Below are 15,984 nucleotides of genomic sequence, written 5' to 3'. Positions count from 1 at the left end.
CTTTGTAGAACAGTGCAATAATTAGCATTCTTAATTTGCATTATCCCAGCCACTTAAATTCCAGACACCTGCTCAATGGAACGATACACCTAAATGAGAGAGTTTCTGAGACCCAGCAATCATTGGAGCAGCAGTGCTATTCTCATGAGGCATTCAATTTTTTGGTTGTGGCTGAAAACGGTTGAGAGAGGACTAAACAACAAATACTTCAAAGGGTTCAAGAAGCCAAAATAAATTAATTGCTGATAACTAATGAAATCACACTGAGGTGCTCCAACTATAGCTGAACCCCTCTCCCCACCCGGTGTAGCTCCTTGTCTGAGCGAGTTTACTAATGGGTTCTGCATGGAAACGCGGTAAGAAAATCTTTATAGAAACACACAATTTGGGAAAAGTTAGAGGCAGGAGTCCTGGGCAATGGTGGCCTTGGTCGGTCAATTATTTAAAATCATATGGTGACCGTTTTGAGAGGAGAGATTCTCAGTAGGAGCTCTGTGAATTGTGATATCCACGAATAGTCTAGGCATACGTGTCAAAAAAAAAAAAAAAGACTCCCATCAGATTATGCATTCCAATCAGATTTCAGTAAATGTATTACTTTGTGGGTGTCTGCAGAAAACAACATACTATAATTAATGGACTGTAATGAGTTTGCATGCTGTACTGTACTGTTGTCATTTATTGTCTGGGAAACGGTAGGCTATATACCGTGGGGAAGACAAAACCTTCATTGTGTTTAATTTAATTCAAATTGACAAACACAATACAATGGTAAAAAACCTTTTGCCTTTAATCTGGATTGTTTAAAGTTTTAAAGTTTCCAGATGTTGTCTTGAATTACTGCTCTGCACTGGCAGTGTGACAAATAATTATTGTCTACCGATGTGCAATGCAGTGTCTATGAAAAATAATGCAGTCCTGATCTGATATCGACAACATCTCGTTCATATGAATCAAAATGGATTTTAAAGTGGCAAAATAAGATGCTTGGCTGCCTTTCTAAAACTTCTTTCAGGTCATTTAAACTTTATATAATTTTCTACATGTATCTCCTGTCTGCACCTGTACAAGTGTGAGTTAAGGGGCTCGGTTACATTATTCAGGAAAATCACTTCAATAGTAATATTCTGTCTTGCCCCTTTCTTAAACATCCTGCTGTGTGTGTGTTATGGCAATACGTTGTGCATGCAGGCATGCACATAAACAGCTTTTTAAAGACTGGTTAATGATTTGTATTACCAATTTCCTCATTTAAGGGATCTTGGTTCACGTCAAATCTATTACAATGCTCTGTGGGTATAAACACTGGGTTCAGTGCAACGAGAGAGTGTTCAGGCTTGGGTTTAAGAGCCTTAACTGTGCTAATATATGGGGGAGGCTAATCCGCAATCACCAGTGAAGGAAGCTGTTTGTTTAAATGTCAAGAAGGCAATGAGCACCATCACTGAAGCATTAAAATGACAATTCTGGGAAAACGGAAGACGAGTTATTATTTTTCATGCAGTACACATTAGGAGAGACTGTGGCTCACACCACTTATGTGCCCATTGCGCCATGGCCAGGTCCCAAACGCAGGCCAAGACAGATGGCTCGCATCGACAGGAGTGAGCGTAGAAAATAGACTGGGACAGGAAGATGTCACCCTGGTAGCTCAGGATCTAGAGATTAGAGGTAATGGGATTCAGATAGTGAGGGTGGAGATCACAGGAAATAACAGACAGCAAAATTAAAGCACTGACCATCAGGATTGTCCAAGCTCAGCCAACCTGTACAGGTTTAAACTGTGGCCCACGGGAAACGGACCAGTCTGGTAATTTGGTGCCCTGGCACTGTTTCATAAGGAGATTCACATTTTCTCTGAGAAAATGAGTATGCAGCCTTTTTGCTATATATTCGGGTAGGGCTGGGCGATATGACTTAAAAATAATATCTCGATATTTTAGAAGTTTGGGCGATACACGATATATATCTCTATATTTCTTGTTTTTATCCAATCAAGCCACAAGATAAGACCAAAGACATTCAAACTACAAGTATTTTGGTAATCCTTCAATAAGCAAAACTAACAAATACTACATGCAGGCTGTCATGGTAAATATATGCAGAATGCAACACATTACAGGGCAAGTGTTGTGTGATTACTATTAGGTGTGTTATGTTGTTATGGGATAAATATACATATATATATATATACATACACACACACACACACACATACACATATATATACATAAGTTTAAAAATAGCTGGCGTTACAATAGTTTTAATAAATCTTAAAGGCGGGGTGCCTTATCCCAAGGATTTTATATAGATCGAGTTTAGCCCGGCGATGAGAGCGGGGCGCAACGTTTGCGCTTGCGCATTAAAGTATCTCTTGGTTATGTTAGTTATTCCGTGTCCAGTTCTCTCTCGTCCATGTCTGTATTTCTGATGCACATTTCTTGCCGCATCCAGCACGTGTGGAAGAACCGGGAAGAACACAAAGCGTCCTAATGACGAAAAATACTGCCGTAAAGATTGCAATTTGCGACACCACGATATAAACGATATAGCATAATATGAAACGATAGACGTTTTTCTATCGTCATACGATATATATCGTCATATCGCACAGCCCTACTTTCGGGTAAGCCCTGACCTGACCATGGTGCTTCAAGGCTATTTTCAATATAATGTGAAATACCTTTGCTTACTTGTCGGAAGCCCCAAATGACTGAATACATTTGATAGTTTTTCCATAATGTGCTTTTAAATTTCAATCCATTGATTAAATGTAAACATGTACCTGTCTTTCTGGAGACTATCCAAACTTTCTCTTCTTGAAAGTAGCAAAAGGATCACAGACCTTTTGACCTCTGTCTAGCACAGATGTAACCATTATAAACCGAGCCTTTCAAGAACAGATTTTCCTCCACAGTGACAGATGTATCTTTATATTTTTAAAGCCTGTAAATTTGCCCTCCACGATGCATGATTTTGGGAAAAAATTTAATGATATTCAATCATCTGAGGATCCTGACAGGTAATCAGATATGTTTAATATTATACTGAACCTTGAGCAGGCTGCTGCTCGCTGAGTAAAGCATCTTCAGTCTGGCAGCCGGCGGGACCACACTGAGGAGGTTGCTTCCTCTACTGACACCCGAGCCCCACTGGACCCTCTCCAGATTGGCAGCATTCAAAGAAACGATCATCCAACACATTTGTCTGGGAATCCGCGGTGTCCGTATGGGAGTGCAGTGAGAATAGTGCCGGATAAAGGTTTTGAAACGCTTTAGGTTTAGGTTTTGTTTTTTGTTGTTGTTGCTGAAAGGAAACTAAACTGTTGGACTACACTATTTAAGCCTTCTGCTAATCACATATTTTTATATATATACTGTACCGTACTGTGCAAAAGTTTTAGGCAGGTGTGACAAAATGCTGTAAAGTAAGAATGCTTTCAAAAATATACATGTTAATAGATTATATTTATCAATTAAATGCAAAGTGAGTGAACAGATGGAAAAATCTACATCAAATCAATATTTGGTGTGACCACCCTTTGCCTTCAAAACAGCATCAATTCTTCTAGGTTCACTTCCACACAGTTTTTGAAGGAAATCGGCTGGTAGGTTGGCCCAAACATCTTGGAGAACTCTATGCTAAAGAAATTGTGCTCCAAACAAAAACCAAAAAAAACACAAACGCTGCCTGCAACAATTAAATAAACAATTTAGCCAAAACAAGTCAGTAACCCATTCAACATTTAATAGCAGCTGTAAATCTGATCCCCCTCCCTCGTCAGTCCCCAGTTCTTTTATAGGGACGATTAACCGGGGACACCTGCAGCGCATCCAACCCAGGTGAAAAGGGAATCCTCACACAAGTAGCGCGCATCATCCCCGCGTCACCTACGTCACGCAAAAGGGAAGAAAACAAACCAGAAGCAAGCGGCGGCACGCGACAGAAAACCTAAATATGGAAATTGAAAGCCAGACTAATGTAGTAAACAGTGTCAGAAACAAAAAGTGAACAATTAGTGTAATGTGGGATTGCAAGATTGTTAGTGTTTAGTTTGAAGCTTTGTTTCACTGGTTGGTAAGTTGTATAACTGGACCTGTGGTCTTGCCAGCTGGGTGTGCTGTGGGGATACCCTTACCCTCAGCCTTGATCAGGGCACCTCCTGCACAGTACAGCGCCGACACGGCCCAGTCCAGAACTCTCCTCCCACACACCCCTGTTCCGTCACACTCTTCCAGCCTTGTGCCTTGGGGTCTATGACATGCACTCGATACAGAGGAGGCCTCGTGTGCCTAATGCTTTTCTTTCAATCCTATTTATTATTATTTATTTATTTTCCCTCAAATGCCACCAAAGACTCAAGCTATTAATAGCCCATTATCTGTGATGTAACCAAGTCCTTAATGGAAGTTGTGGAGAGATTGTGCAGCCAAGAGGCAGAGCATGTGTGTTGTGACCTTGATATACAGTGAGGGGAAAAAAGTATTTGATCCCCTGCTGATTTTGTACGTTTGCCCACTGACAAAGAAATGATCAGTCTATAATTTTAATGGTAGGTGTATTTTAACAGTGAGAGACAGAATAACAGAATAACTCTCTTAAAGGCAGTGCTCCTAATCTCAGCTCGTTACCTGTATAAAAGACACCTGTCCACAGAAGCAATCAATCAATCAGATTCCAAACTCTCCACCATGGCTAAGACCAAAGAGCTGTCCAAGGATGTCAGGGACAAGACTGTAGAACTACACAAGGCTGGAATGGTCTACAAGACCATCGCCAAGCAGCTTGGTGAGAAGGTGACAACAGTTGGTGCGATTATTCGCAAATGGAAGAAACACAAAATAACTGTCAGTCTCCCTCGGTCTGGGGCTCCATGCAAGATCTCACCTCGTGGAGTTTCAATGATCATCAGAACGGTGAGGAATCAGCCAGGAAATACACGGGAGGATCTTGTTAATGATCTCAAGGCAGCTGGGACCATAGTCACCAAGAAAACAATTGGTAACACACTACGCCGTGAAGGACTGAAATCCTGCAGCGCCCGCAAGGTCCCCCTGCTCAAGAAAGCACATGTACAGGCCCGTCTGAAGTTTGCCAACATCTGAATGATTCAGAGGAGAACTGGGTGAAAGTGTTGTGGTCAGATGAGACCAAAATCAAGCTCTTTGGCATCAACTCAACTCGCCGTGTTTGGAGGAGGAGGAATGACCCCAAGAACACCATCCCCACCGTCAAACATGGAGGTGGAAACATTATGCTTTGGGGGTGTTTTTCTGCTAAGGGGACAGGACAACTGCACCGCATCAAAGGGACGATGGACAGGGCCATGTACCGTCAAATATTGTGTGAGAACCTCCTTCCCTCAGCCAGGGCATTGAAAATGGGTCGTGGATGGGTATTCCAGCATGATAATGACCCAAAACACACAGCCAAGGCAACAAAGGAGTGGCTCAAGAAGAAGCACATTAAGGTCCTGGAGTGGCCTAGCCAGTCTCCAGACCTTAATCCCATAGAAAATCTGTGGAGGGATCTGAAGGTTCGAGTTGCCAAACGTCAGACTCGAAACCTTAATGACTTGGAGAGGATCTGCAAAGAGGAGTGGGACAAAATCCCTCCTGAGATGTGTGCAAACCTGGTGGCCAACTACAAGAAACGTCTGACCTCTGTGATTGCCAACAAGGGTTTTGCCACCAAGTACTAAGTCGAAGGGGTCAAATACTTATTTCCCTCATTAACATGCAAATCAATTTATAACTTTTAATGCGTTTTTCTGGATTTTTTTGTTGTTATTCTGTCTCTCACTGTTAAAATACACCTACCATTCAAATTATAGACTGATAATTTCTTTGTCAGTGGGCAAATGTACAAAATCAGCAGGGGATCAAATACTTTTTTCCCCCACTGTACCTCTGTATTGTTGCTGTTGTAGATAAAGGCAAATAGAATGACAGGAAACCTAAAAGCAATTAACTAAATTAATAACATATGGGAAAAAATCTGGTAAAAATGTAAATCATTTATTTCATGGATACCTTTTAGATCCAGCACTTACAAAATTGTCAAAGCTTTTTGCCTCAATTTAAAGTCCGTCTGATCCTTTCAAATTCCATATGTTGCAAAATTATATATACACACACCATAACAACATTTTTGTTTGCTAAAATGATGGCTTTTAAGTTGTAGAAGTATTTCAAGAAAATTCAAATAGGCAGTCAATTGTGCCTTTAGGGCAAAAAGCTTTGAAAATCATACTTCTTTTCCTTTGTGAAGTGCTGTTCCATAAGCATATTGTGTTTGACTTTGCATTTCATACCTGAGAAGAATATTTAAACTAACTAGAAATGTCAGCTGTATTTTATGTATGTAAAAATCTAATGCTCTTGTCTAACAGTTTCCAAAAGAAAACTGTAAGCTCTTGTAAAAGGAGAGATTATGTGTAGCATTCTCTAAAACAAATCAAAACTCTGTATGAACTGTAAAGTGCGGTGTTGTGGAGATGTATTTTAAGATTATATTACAGTGATGATAATTCTTAGCTTCTTATCCTGAAATTTAATAATGAAATGGAAGACCAGTTGTAATGTGGTTGATCATTCCCCAGACTGTAGGAAACAAAGCCAGCAACTCGCTGAACTACAAGGACTTGCCACTAAAGTGTGTGCCAGCCGAAGATAACTTGTGTAAGCAGATTAGTAATCCCAATATCTTGTCCAGAACTGGGAAAGATAAACTTTGACAATAAACAATAAACTGATTGACATTGGCGCATCACAGAGCAGGTCAAACGGCACACTTAAAAAGAACAGAAATAAATGCATCAGATGCCAAATGCATCCGTAAATGGGAACACACACAAAACGTGGATGAATGTATAATAAAATATGTTTAGAGAGAGGAAGAGAAGCTCTAAGCTGCAGGACCATTAGGGATTTGTTTTTTAGTAGATTTTTAGTAGAATTAATTCAAACAAAGTGAGCAATTTGTCCATTTAATTTTGAAGTCATTTTTATCAGATTCAGGGGAATTTTAATAACATCATGTTTTTGGAGTTTATTTTAGATGGTCTGCCAAGCTAATGTGCAGTTTAGTCTGTGTTTCATATCATATTAATAGTAGGAGCGGTCTTGAAAGTGGCCAGTTTTGTATGCGGGAGAGGGAGGAAGTAGGTCCCGAATGTGCGCTTTGTTTACATTGGAAGATTTATTAATTTTCTTTGGCAGTAAAGCCATATATTACTACAGTAAATTATAATTTTGTTTCTCATCATACTGGTTATTATAGTTTTATTTTTAGAGTTAACCTTAATGGAATTAGTCCCTTGTGTTTTTTTGTTTTTTGTTTTATTTAAAAAAATATATATTACTGGCAATTGGCTACACCCCCAAGCTCTTCATTGCTTGTATTGCCCATTAATTGTGAGTGGCTTCCTAATTCACATCCATTGCACACTGAAACAGCAAACTCTGTATAACTCTAAAGCTTCTATATTCTATACTGACATCGCTATTGTGCAATAGACTGAGGTAACGCACACATGGCACACACACACACGCACAGGAATTGCTTCAGTATACACAGTGTAGTCTTGTTTTTACCCTTAACTTGTCTAAACAAATTGTCTCAGTCTGTTGTAGGAACAACTTTACATCCTAGAGGAAAAAGAAACACAACCGTATAAAATCAATGATTATTGTTTTTGGAGTTAAAGGCTCGCAGACTTTGGTGAAACCATTTTACGCTTTCAGTTTGTTGTTTAAACACTTCCCAAAAGCTTTTCCTCGGTCATATAAGTCAGCTTTTGAATGACCCGCAGTTTAATAACAGCTCTCTCCTGAAGAAACAAGTTTAAGGGTTAAAACCAATAGCCCGGAGTGTGATTTTGTGGATAGTGCCCCTTTTGTGTTGTATGCATTATATCCTTTGTGTCATGGGTCATGTTTTAGTATTAAATCTGTGGAGGTGATTCGTGTTTCCTTTCCCAAGAGCACAGAGACCTAGAGGCTGTGTACAGATTCTGTCCTGTTTTAGACCATCTTTGTACCAATTCCGCACATGAGTATAGAAAGGGGGTGCAGACACTGGCACCTCAGTTACAGGATGGGAAACAATGGGCACTTTCACTTTATGAGATAGAGCATTGTCACAAGGGCTACCGTCTCTGAAGCAGATTGCTGTAGCTCAAGTAAAATCGGTTTGTGCATATTCCACATTTGATTAAAAATACTCAGTTTTGTGAGTTTGAGGACATGGTTGAGTCAGTGTAGGTCCATTTTCATAAGTTGCTCCTTTAGGAAAATGGTCTCCAATCTCCAAGCCTACATACTTGCTGCTTGCGTGGAATAGTTTGCCCTTGTGATGCGTGAAAGGTGCCAGGTGTGCATTTTGCCAGGTGTCTGCTCAGGTGTATCTTTTCAAATTTTTATCATTATTACAATTTTCAGTTTTTACAGTTTACTAACTGTTCCAGATTCTGCTCCATTGCTGTATATTAGAGGTAGCAGTGTGCTGAAAAAATACCACACAGGTGGGTTCTGAATAAAAACAATATATAGCTATAGATTACTCCTATGATAATGTTATAATAATCAGGTAAAAACAAAATTATATAATTTGTTTTTAATCTACACTGTGCTAATTTTAATTTTTTTTAAAGTAAACGGATGAGGTTTGTCACTGAAATTTGTGTCCTGCGACATTCATTATGTAGTATTGTGTTGCCTTGATAGCGTGTGAAACTTAATTACTGTTGTTCTGACTCTGAACACAACCCTAGGAGTAATTCCTCTTGTCCTGCAGTGGTGATCTAGCCTAGCGGACACAGTCCAGTCAAGCCCGTCTGCAGAGGCAACACGCTGGCAGACACCAAGGTCTGCAGCTATAGGAATCATTAACATCTATCTGGCCAATATCAACTTGGGTGCTTATTAATCAATTTGCAATACATCTCTTTCGGAAGGGTGTATAGCATATGTGTTTTGATATACATAATCATTTGGTTAAAGAGCTGGCAGGCACATAATGGCTGGTTTATTAATAACAGGTAGTATGAACCTGCAAGTGCTTGTGCATGACTAGTTCCTTCCTACAGGGATATTTGCCACTGGTAGGCTGGGAGTGATTTGAACTCTGGGCGAATGCTTGGTCCAGTAATGTCTCATCCAGCCAAACCTAGAAAGAGTCGTCTTCTGTATGTTGTGACGGCGCACGATACAGCCTTTCAACGCGATCAAACCTCACACTGCGATATTCTGACTAATTGTATCTGCTTTGAGTTGTGGCTTTTGGGCAGTGTTTTTTTACACTCGTAGTTATGATAATGATCAATAAAAACTAAAATGGTCACATCATGCACAATCAGTAATTTGAGCTTCAATCCCTCGAGCATCAAAATGGATTTAAAACTCACAGCGTGGTTTCAGAGTCTTGTTTTCATTTTGTTTTATATTTTATTGTGCTATGCAGTTAAAATTTTACCCTGAGTATGAAGTGCACAAGAACTTCACCAGGGCCTGAGATAGCCGGGGGCAGCGATGCCTGTGGGCGGGGCCCTGGAGTTGGTCAGAAAAGTGCTTCTCCACATGTCTCCAGCCAGGATCAGCTGTTGAGACCCGGCGACATCCCCACGCCACGCCTGACACCGCCACTCACACACTGCGCCTGCCAGCAGCCCGCCTCACTGGAGACCCATTGTTCTGTTCAAGTTCAATCCAGTAGGGAAAGGAAATAAATGCCCTGCAGGCAACGTATTTAAGACATAAACCCTGACACAGCTGATCCACCCTGGTTATTAACACCTGCTCTGTGGAGGCATTTGATGGGGACTGTGAGAATTCCTAGTATTGATCAGCAACTGTATTGAATTTATCTGAATAATTCAGTTTGCCTTATACAGGGCCTGTGTGTAGCTGCCTTTGTCTGTGTTTTGAGAAGTCTAAAGCAATAGCCAAACTTCTCATTTAATGCAGTTGTTGATAATGAGTAAAAAGACATGGCTGAATGAACAGTTTAGTACTGTAGTACTGCTGCTGGGAATTCACTTGCCCTGTCCTTGATGCGCAGGCAGGGATAATTTGGCTGTAAAGTGACCATTCGTCTCTTTTTCTTTTCCAAACAGATCAATGAACTGAGCCATGTGCAAATCCCAGTGATGCTGATGCCCGATGACTTCAAGGCCTATTCTAAGATAAAGGTTGACAACCACCTGTTCAATAAGTAAGTCCAGTTTATTGCTATCCTTAATAGTTTACAAACCGTGTGTCCATTATTTTCTTGACACTCACTTGGTGCACAGGTGGGATCGTAGGCACTGGGCTGAATGGCATAGCACTAGCTAGCACTATGTTAGCTGTTCATTAGAGTGCCTTGCTATATATGAAATGTATAATCTTTGCAGGTGTGACATGGAGAAGTGAAGCTACCCATTTAGAATTCAAGATCAATATGTAAATTCCTATTATAAATCTGAGAGTTCTCTATGTGGGTTAGCATGGATGGAGGGGTCACACTTGTTGCCTAGTTGCATAGACCTAGTCCTTGACCAGAAATAGGCAGGGTGAGCCAACATGAGGAGCTGTGTGGTGGTAAATGTTTAAGAGGAGGGTTTCATCCTGCCAGGTCAGGGATGTTTAATCACTTGCCAGCCAATGAACCACGATGCATTCTTTATGTAGCCCACCATGTTGGGTATACCACCACCTAGTGGCTGATCCTTTCACATGCCCGTACACAATTCCCGGTGATTTTTTTATTTTATTTTGTAAAGAAGAGGCAGTTACAGAAATATTCTTTCTAACCAATTTGGGTTACCAGTTATAGTTTCAAATTAGTTTTCTTGGTTGCTGGCACCTGATGGTCATCGTTTGGGATTTGAACGATCGGGACATTTGAATTTTGCGTCATCCCTTGTCATGTTTTTGTTGGCCAGTACAATTTATAAGTTTAAGGGTGAAAACAGACTACATCAAATGTTTTTATCTTGCTGCTGTGGTTGTATTTAATGTTGTATTCAATATGATTTTTAAGAAACTCATTCATACTTTCTGTAACCTTGAGCACATCATTAAAGGGAAAAAAATGAAAATTTAAAAAACAGAACACTTTTCAGTACCATCAGTACCAAAAGAACAACATAATTTTGATGGGTGCAGTTATTATATACTAAACAAAAATAAACGCAACATGCAACAATAAAGCTTGTACTGAATTACAGTTCATATAATGAAATCAGTCAATTGAAATAAATTCCTTAGGCCCTAATCTATGGATTTCACATGACTGGAAATTAAGATCTGCATTTGTTGGTAACAGATACCTTTTAAAAAAAAAAAGAAAGGTAGGAATGTGGATGAGAAAAACAGTATCTGGTGTGACCCCCATTTGCCTCATGCAGTGTAACACAGCTCCTTCGTATAGAGTAGAATATTTTCCCACTCCTCTTCAAGACTGTGCGAAGTTGCATGATATTGGCAGGAACTGGAACACAGTCATACACATCTATCCGGAGCATCCCAAACATACTCAATGGGGGACATTGGATGTACTGCCAAATTCTCTAAAACAACGTAGGAGGCTGCTTATTGTAGAGAAATGAACATTCAATTCTCTGGCCATGGCTCTGGTGGACATTCCTGCAGTCAGCAGCCAAACACATACTCCCTAACAACTTGAGACATCAGTGGCATTGTGTTGTGTGATTGATTATCTTGGCAAAGGAGAAATCCTCACTTACAGGGATGTAAACAAATTTGTGCACCAAATTTGAGTGAAATAAGCTTTTTGTGTGTATGGAAAATGTCTGGGAACTTTTATTTTAGCTCATGGAACATGGGACCAACACTTTACATGTTGCATTTATATTTATGTTCAGTGTATATACTGTGTAGTTCTACAGATCCTATAAATGCTATTTTGCTAAATTTTGAAGAACCGATTGAGCAGCGGAAAGGGATCTTTGGTTGTTCTTTACATTACATTACAGAGTTATTATAACTTTGCTTGCTTTTTAAAGAACATCTTTAACTCATCAAAATTGTTTAAAAATGTACAGGGATTGTGTAGGAGTAACAGACGATGTTCCCGTGACGTCATCCTTTGAATAGTCAGAAGAAACGGCCATCCATGCGCCCTCCCCAATGAGCTGTGTTAAACTGAATATACCTAAACTGTGTGTAGTCAAGCTGACTTGCCTCTGTACTGGATTAACCATTTATCAGCAGGACATCTGATTGAGTCCTCCCTGCTTTGTTTACAGAGAAAACATGCCAAGCCATTTTAAGTTCAAGGAATATTGCCCGATGGTGTTCCGCAATCTCAGAGAGAGGTTTGCCATTGATGACCAGGATTTTCAGGTATGTGGTGTGATATCTAATGCACTGAATTTGAACTCCGCTGACCATTCACAGGCCTCAGTGTTCACCAAATGGTCCCATGCCTCTGTGCCATGCTTGTTTCTCTTTACAAAACCTCAACTACATGGTAGAGTGTAGTGCAGCACAATGAAGGCATATAACCAGCGGTAAACATTTTAAAGGTTTTCCAACCTGTGGTAAATTTGCCAAGGATAACTTCCATAATGAAATATTTGTGAAAGGTCAATAACTGCATGCTCTTAACAGAGATAATGAGAATGTAGCTGTGTAATGTTGCTCAAAACAATGACCCTGCAAAATCTAATTTGGGCGGCGTGATGACCAGGTTCCCAGTCAGGATCCTCAGGCAGTGACTCCTGCCTTTCCAATAAAGCTGATCCAGAGAGTAAGTATTATTACTCAGCACACTAACTGCTAGCTGGTAATAAAATATCCTCTAATAATGAAGGACAGTTCAGGTTTTGCCTCCAACAAAATGTATTATAATTTATTTCAAGATATTTTCCTCACATTTTTGTCTTTATGTTAAAGATATTCTCTGTTCAGTCTTTACAATATGATCTCTACCTGGTACTGTAAATTTGAATTTCTTTCAGACTCATTGATGTTTTTTTAGTCTTTAGGCATATCACCAGCATTGAATGGTTTGCTAGAATTTCTGTCACCTAACAATAGATCCAAGTAGATGTAGTCTATGAAAAGTAGCACATTCAGCTGAGGAATTGTGAAAAAGAAAAGTGAGTGTGTGATGGAACACCATTCGTGCCCTGTGTATGGGGGCATTGTCATCCTGGAAGAGACCACTCAGTCAGGATGGAAATGTTTCACCATAGGATAAAGGTGATCACTCAGAATAACTTTGTAATTATCTGCAGTGACCCTTCCCTCTAAGGGGACAAGTGGACCCAAACCATGCCAGGAAAATTCCCCCAACAGCATAAGAGCCTCCGCACCCCCTAACTGTAGGGGTCAAGCAGTCAGGCCTGTACCGTTCTCTTGGTGTCGTCACACGTGCACTCGCCCACTTGTCGAGAATATAATGAAGGATGACTCATCTGACCATATACATTTTTTCATCTGACCATATACATTTTTTCCACCTCTGTAGACCAGTGCCTATGGTGCCCCAATAATGACCCCTCTTTCAAAGTCACTTAGATCCGTTCCTCTTGCCAACTTGATCCAAAATCAAGGTCAACTGGGCCTGCTCAGCATTTGTATACATGCCACAGAGCATGATAGGATGTTAATTGCGTAATTGTATCATGCAGTACACCTGTTTGTAGGCATATGCATTCCTTGTGTTCCTCCATTCATTTATTCAGGTTTTTCTTTTAATTTGTCACCTGTCTGTATATAGGATATAGCTTTCACTTTTAGTCATTGAATGCTGTCTGTTTTCATTGTGAGAGCTTTTTCTGCACTTAATGTAGCCTGCTCTTCTTTTACAATATCATATTACACCCCAGAACAATCAAATATCCCTCAAGGCCTCAAACCTGATTTCAAGCCAATTTACAGCAAAGCCAATTTATTTACTATTAGATTATAGTCCAAACATGGCAAGAATAGATTTAAAAGAAACTGGTAATGCTAGAACAATGTTTCCCAACTAATGCACTCTGGGATATGGCTGTGCCTTCAGACATGAGGGTGGGCTATGGTATTTTAGAAAAGTCACTTGTGAGAAAAAAATAATAATCAGGAACTCCACATTTATTTATATTATTAAAATATTTCCTTACAGGAAAAACTGGGGGGTGCAAAGTATTTTAAGGTGTGCCTTAAGGTGTGTGAGTAGGTGTGCCTTATTGTATTACATCAATAGGTTATCTGCTTACCTTAAATGTAGAACTTTTAATTTCATACAGGGATACAAATTAATTAAGCCATCGCCTAAATAGGAATCAGAATCTTTATTTTGAACTGTGATTGCAGGTCCTAGAGGAAATACCTGACACTAACTTATTGTATTGCATCAATAGTCTACCTGCCCCATTTTAAGGCAAACACCTGTCTGAACCCCAACCCTAGACAATACCAAAATGTCAAGATAGGTTCATGCACATCTACGCATTTGTTAGAATAGGAATCCTAACCTTAACAAAAGTCTAAGTTTACCCGGGCCTATAACCCAACCCTATCCCAAACTGAAGTGTAACCCACATCAGATCTCTTAATAACATTGTACTGCAATATTTTGCTAAATTATTAAATTAAACATGTTAGAATTTTAAGAAACGTTTTTCTATTACTCTGACAATGTATGTTAATTATTTTTAAAGGTTGCGATATATTTTCTCTGGCTTTCAATTCATTTCCCACTTGTTACATATCGTTATTCTAGTAAATGAGCTCTGTTTAATTTAATTTGCTTCTGTTTTTGGCATGCTTACATGAATATATTCAGCTTAATGTAGATCACATTTGATTGGTTTACTCCATGCAAGAGGATGTCATTGGAGGCACAGCTCTTGTTGAATTTGCCAAATAGGGAAAGTAAAGAACTAAAAGCACACAAAAATCCTTATTTTGTATTTCAGCATGAGAAAGTATTACTCCTTTAAAGTGCATTTGGGTGTTATGTAGTGCAAGTAAATTGCTCTCTGTCTTACCATTTGCAGGAGTAAATAAATAAATAAGGATTATTTAAATTAATGCACTGTTTATTCATTGGTTTAGAAAAAACACGAAAGAGTCAGACACTTAAATGAATGTTGAGATTGTAGAAGTCGCATCACCCCTGAATTTAGGACCGGCACATTACCGTGAAGCAGAGTAACGGGAGTTTGCTAATCAAGTAAACTGCTTCTTTTAGGATCAATAATTCTCCCCCAGTTTCCTTGCGAGCAAAATGAGCTCAATGCCCTTCACCTTCTCTTAATGATCTCCGATGCTGCATGGAAGGGATTAAGCTTTGCGCTGCTCTTTGAAGATGAGGGGAATCCTTCACGTGGCGTGGCACAAGGACGGGGAGACGCACATCACGCTCTGTGCATTTCACTGTTTGATGTGAAGCTTGAAGAGCTTGGTGCTTGTGCATTTTTTATTGGCAGGCTTAAAGGGTTTTGTGTAGGTACAAAGTATACAAAAATGTAGGTTACTGCTGTTTATTTTCCTTGTTTTTGTTTTCCTTTTATGTACTCTCGCTGTGTCTGTGTGTGTCTGCATTTAATTTGGTGTGTGTATTTGAGTGTGTGTACCTCTCTTTGGAGATCTGTCTGCCAAGAGCACTGTACCAAATTAAAGAAAAAAAAAATAATGTAATGTATTACGGGAGAAGTAGAATGTCATCTGTAATGACATCAGATGACAACAGTTTCTGATGAAGGGTGTGAATACTTTCAATTCCAGCTGTATATATAAGTGTGTGTGTGGATGATTTTGGATCAGGCTTAGTGCTTTGCTTTGTGGGTTCTATTACTAGGACAAAATGTTTTAATTGGTTACTATGGAAGAAACTCTCTGGGAATGCAATGTTACAAATGTTAACATTATAACATTGTTGGTAATCTATTAATTTATTTTGTGCTTGTTAATATTCCCATAAAACAAAACAAAAAATACCCCTGCCTAATCTCTGCTATTAATCGTTGTCACCAGCACTCCCCAGTAT

The 15,984-nt window shown here is 39.5% G+C and overlaps 1 protein-coding gene across 2 annotated transcripts in view; it reads left to right on the top strand.

The window, feature by feature from the left end:
• Nucleotides 1–15,984, top strand: part of pip4k2ab (phosphatidylinositol-5-phosphate 4-kinase, type II, alpha b) — an 87,308-nt gene that overhangs the window by 35,802 nt on the left and 35,522 nt on the right. For both annotated transcript variants that reach the window (XM_066724752.1, XM_066724746.1), the window contains exons 2-3: nucleotides 10,115–10,212; nucleotides 12,251–12,347. In XM_066724752.1, the coding sequence (XP_066580849.1) occupies nucleotides 10,115–10,212; nucleotides 12,251–12,347 (195 nt within the window). The remainder of the gene's footprint in view (nucleotides 1–10,114; nucleotides 10,213–12,250; nucleotides 12,348–15,984) is intronic.

The sequence above is a fragment of the Amia ocellicauda genome, chromosome 2 (genome assembly GCF_036373705.1).
Source record: "Amia ocellicauda isolate fAmiCal2 chromosome 2, fAmiCal2.hap1, whole genome shotgun sequence".
Lineage (NCBI taxonomy): Eukaryota > Metazoa > Chordata > Actinopteri > Amiiformes > Amiidae > Amia > Amia ocellicauda.
The sequence above is the reverse complement of the archived record's forward strand: the minus strand, read 5'-3'. Positions and strand labels throughout refer to the sequence as shown.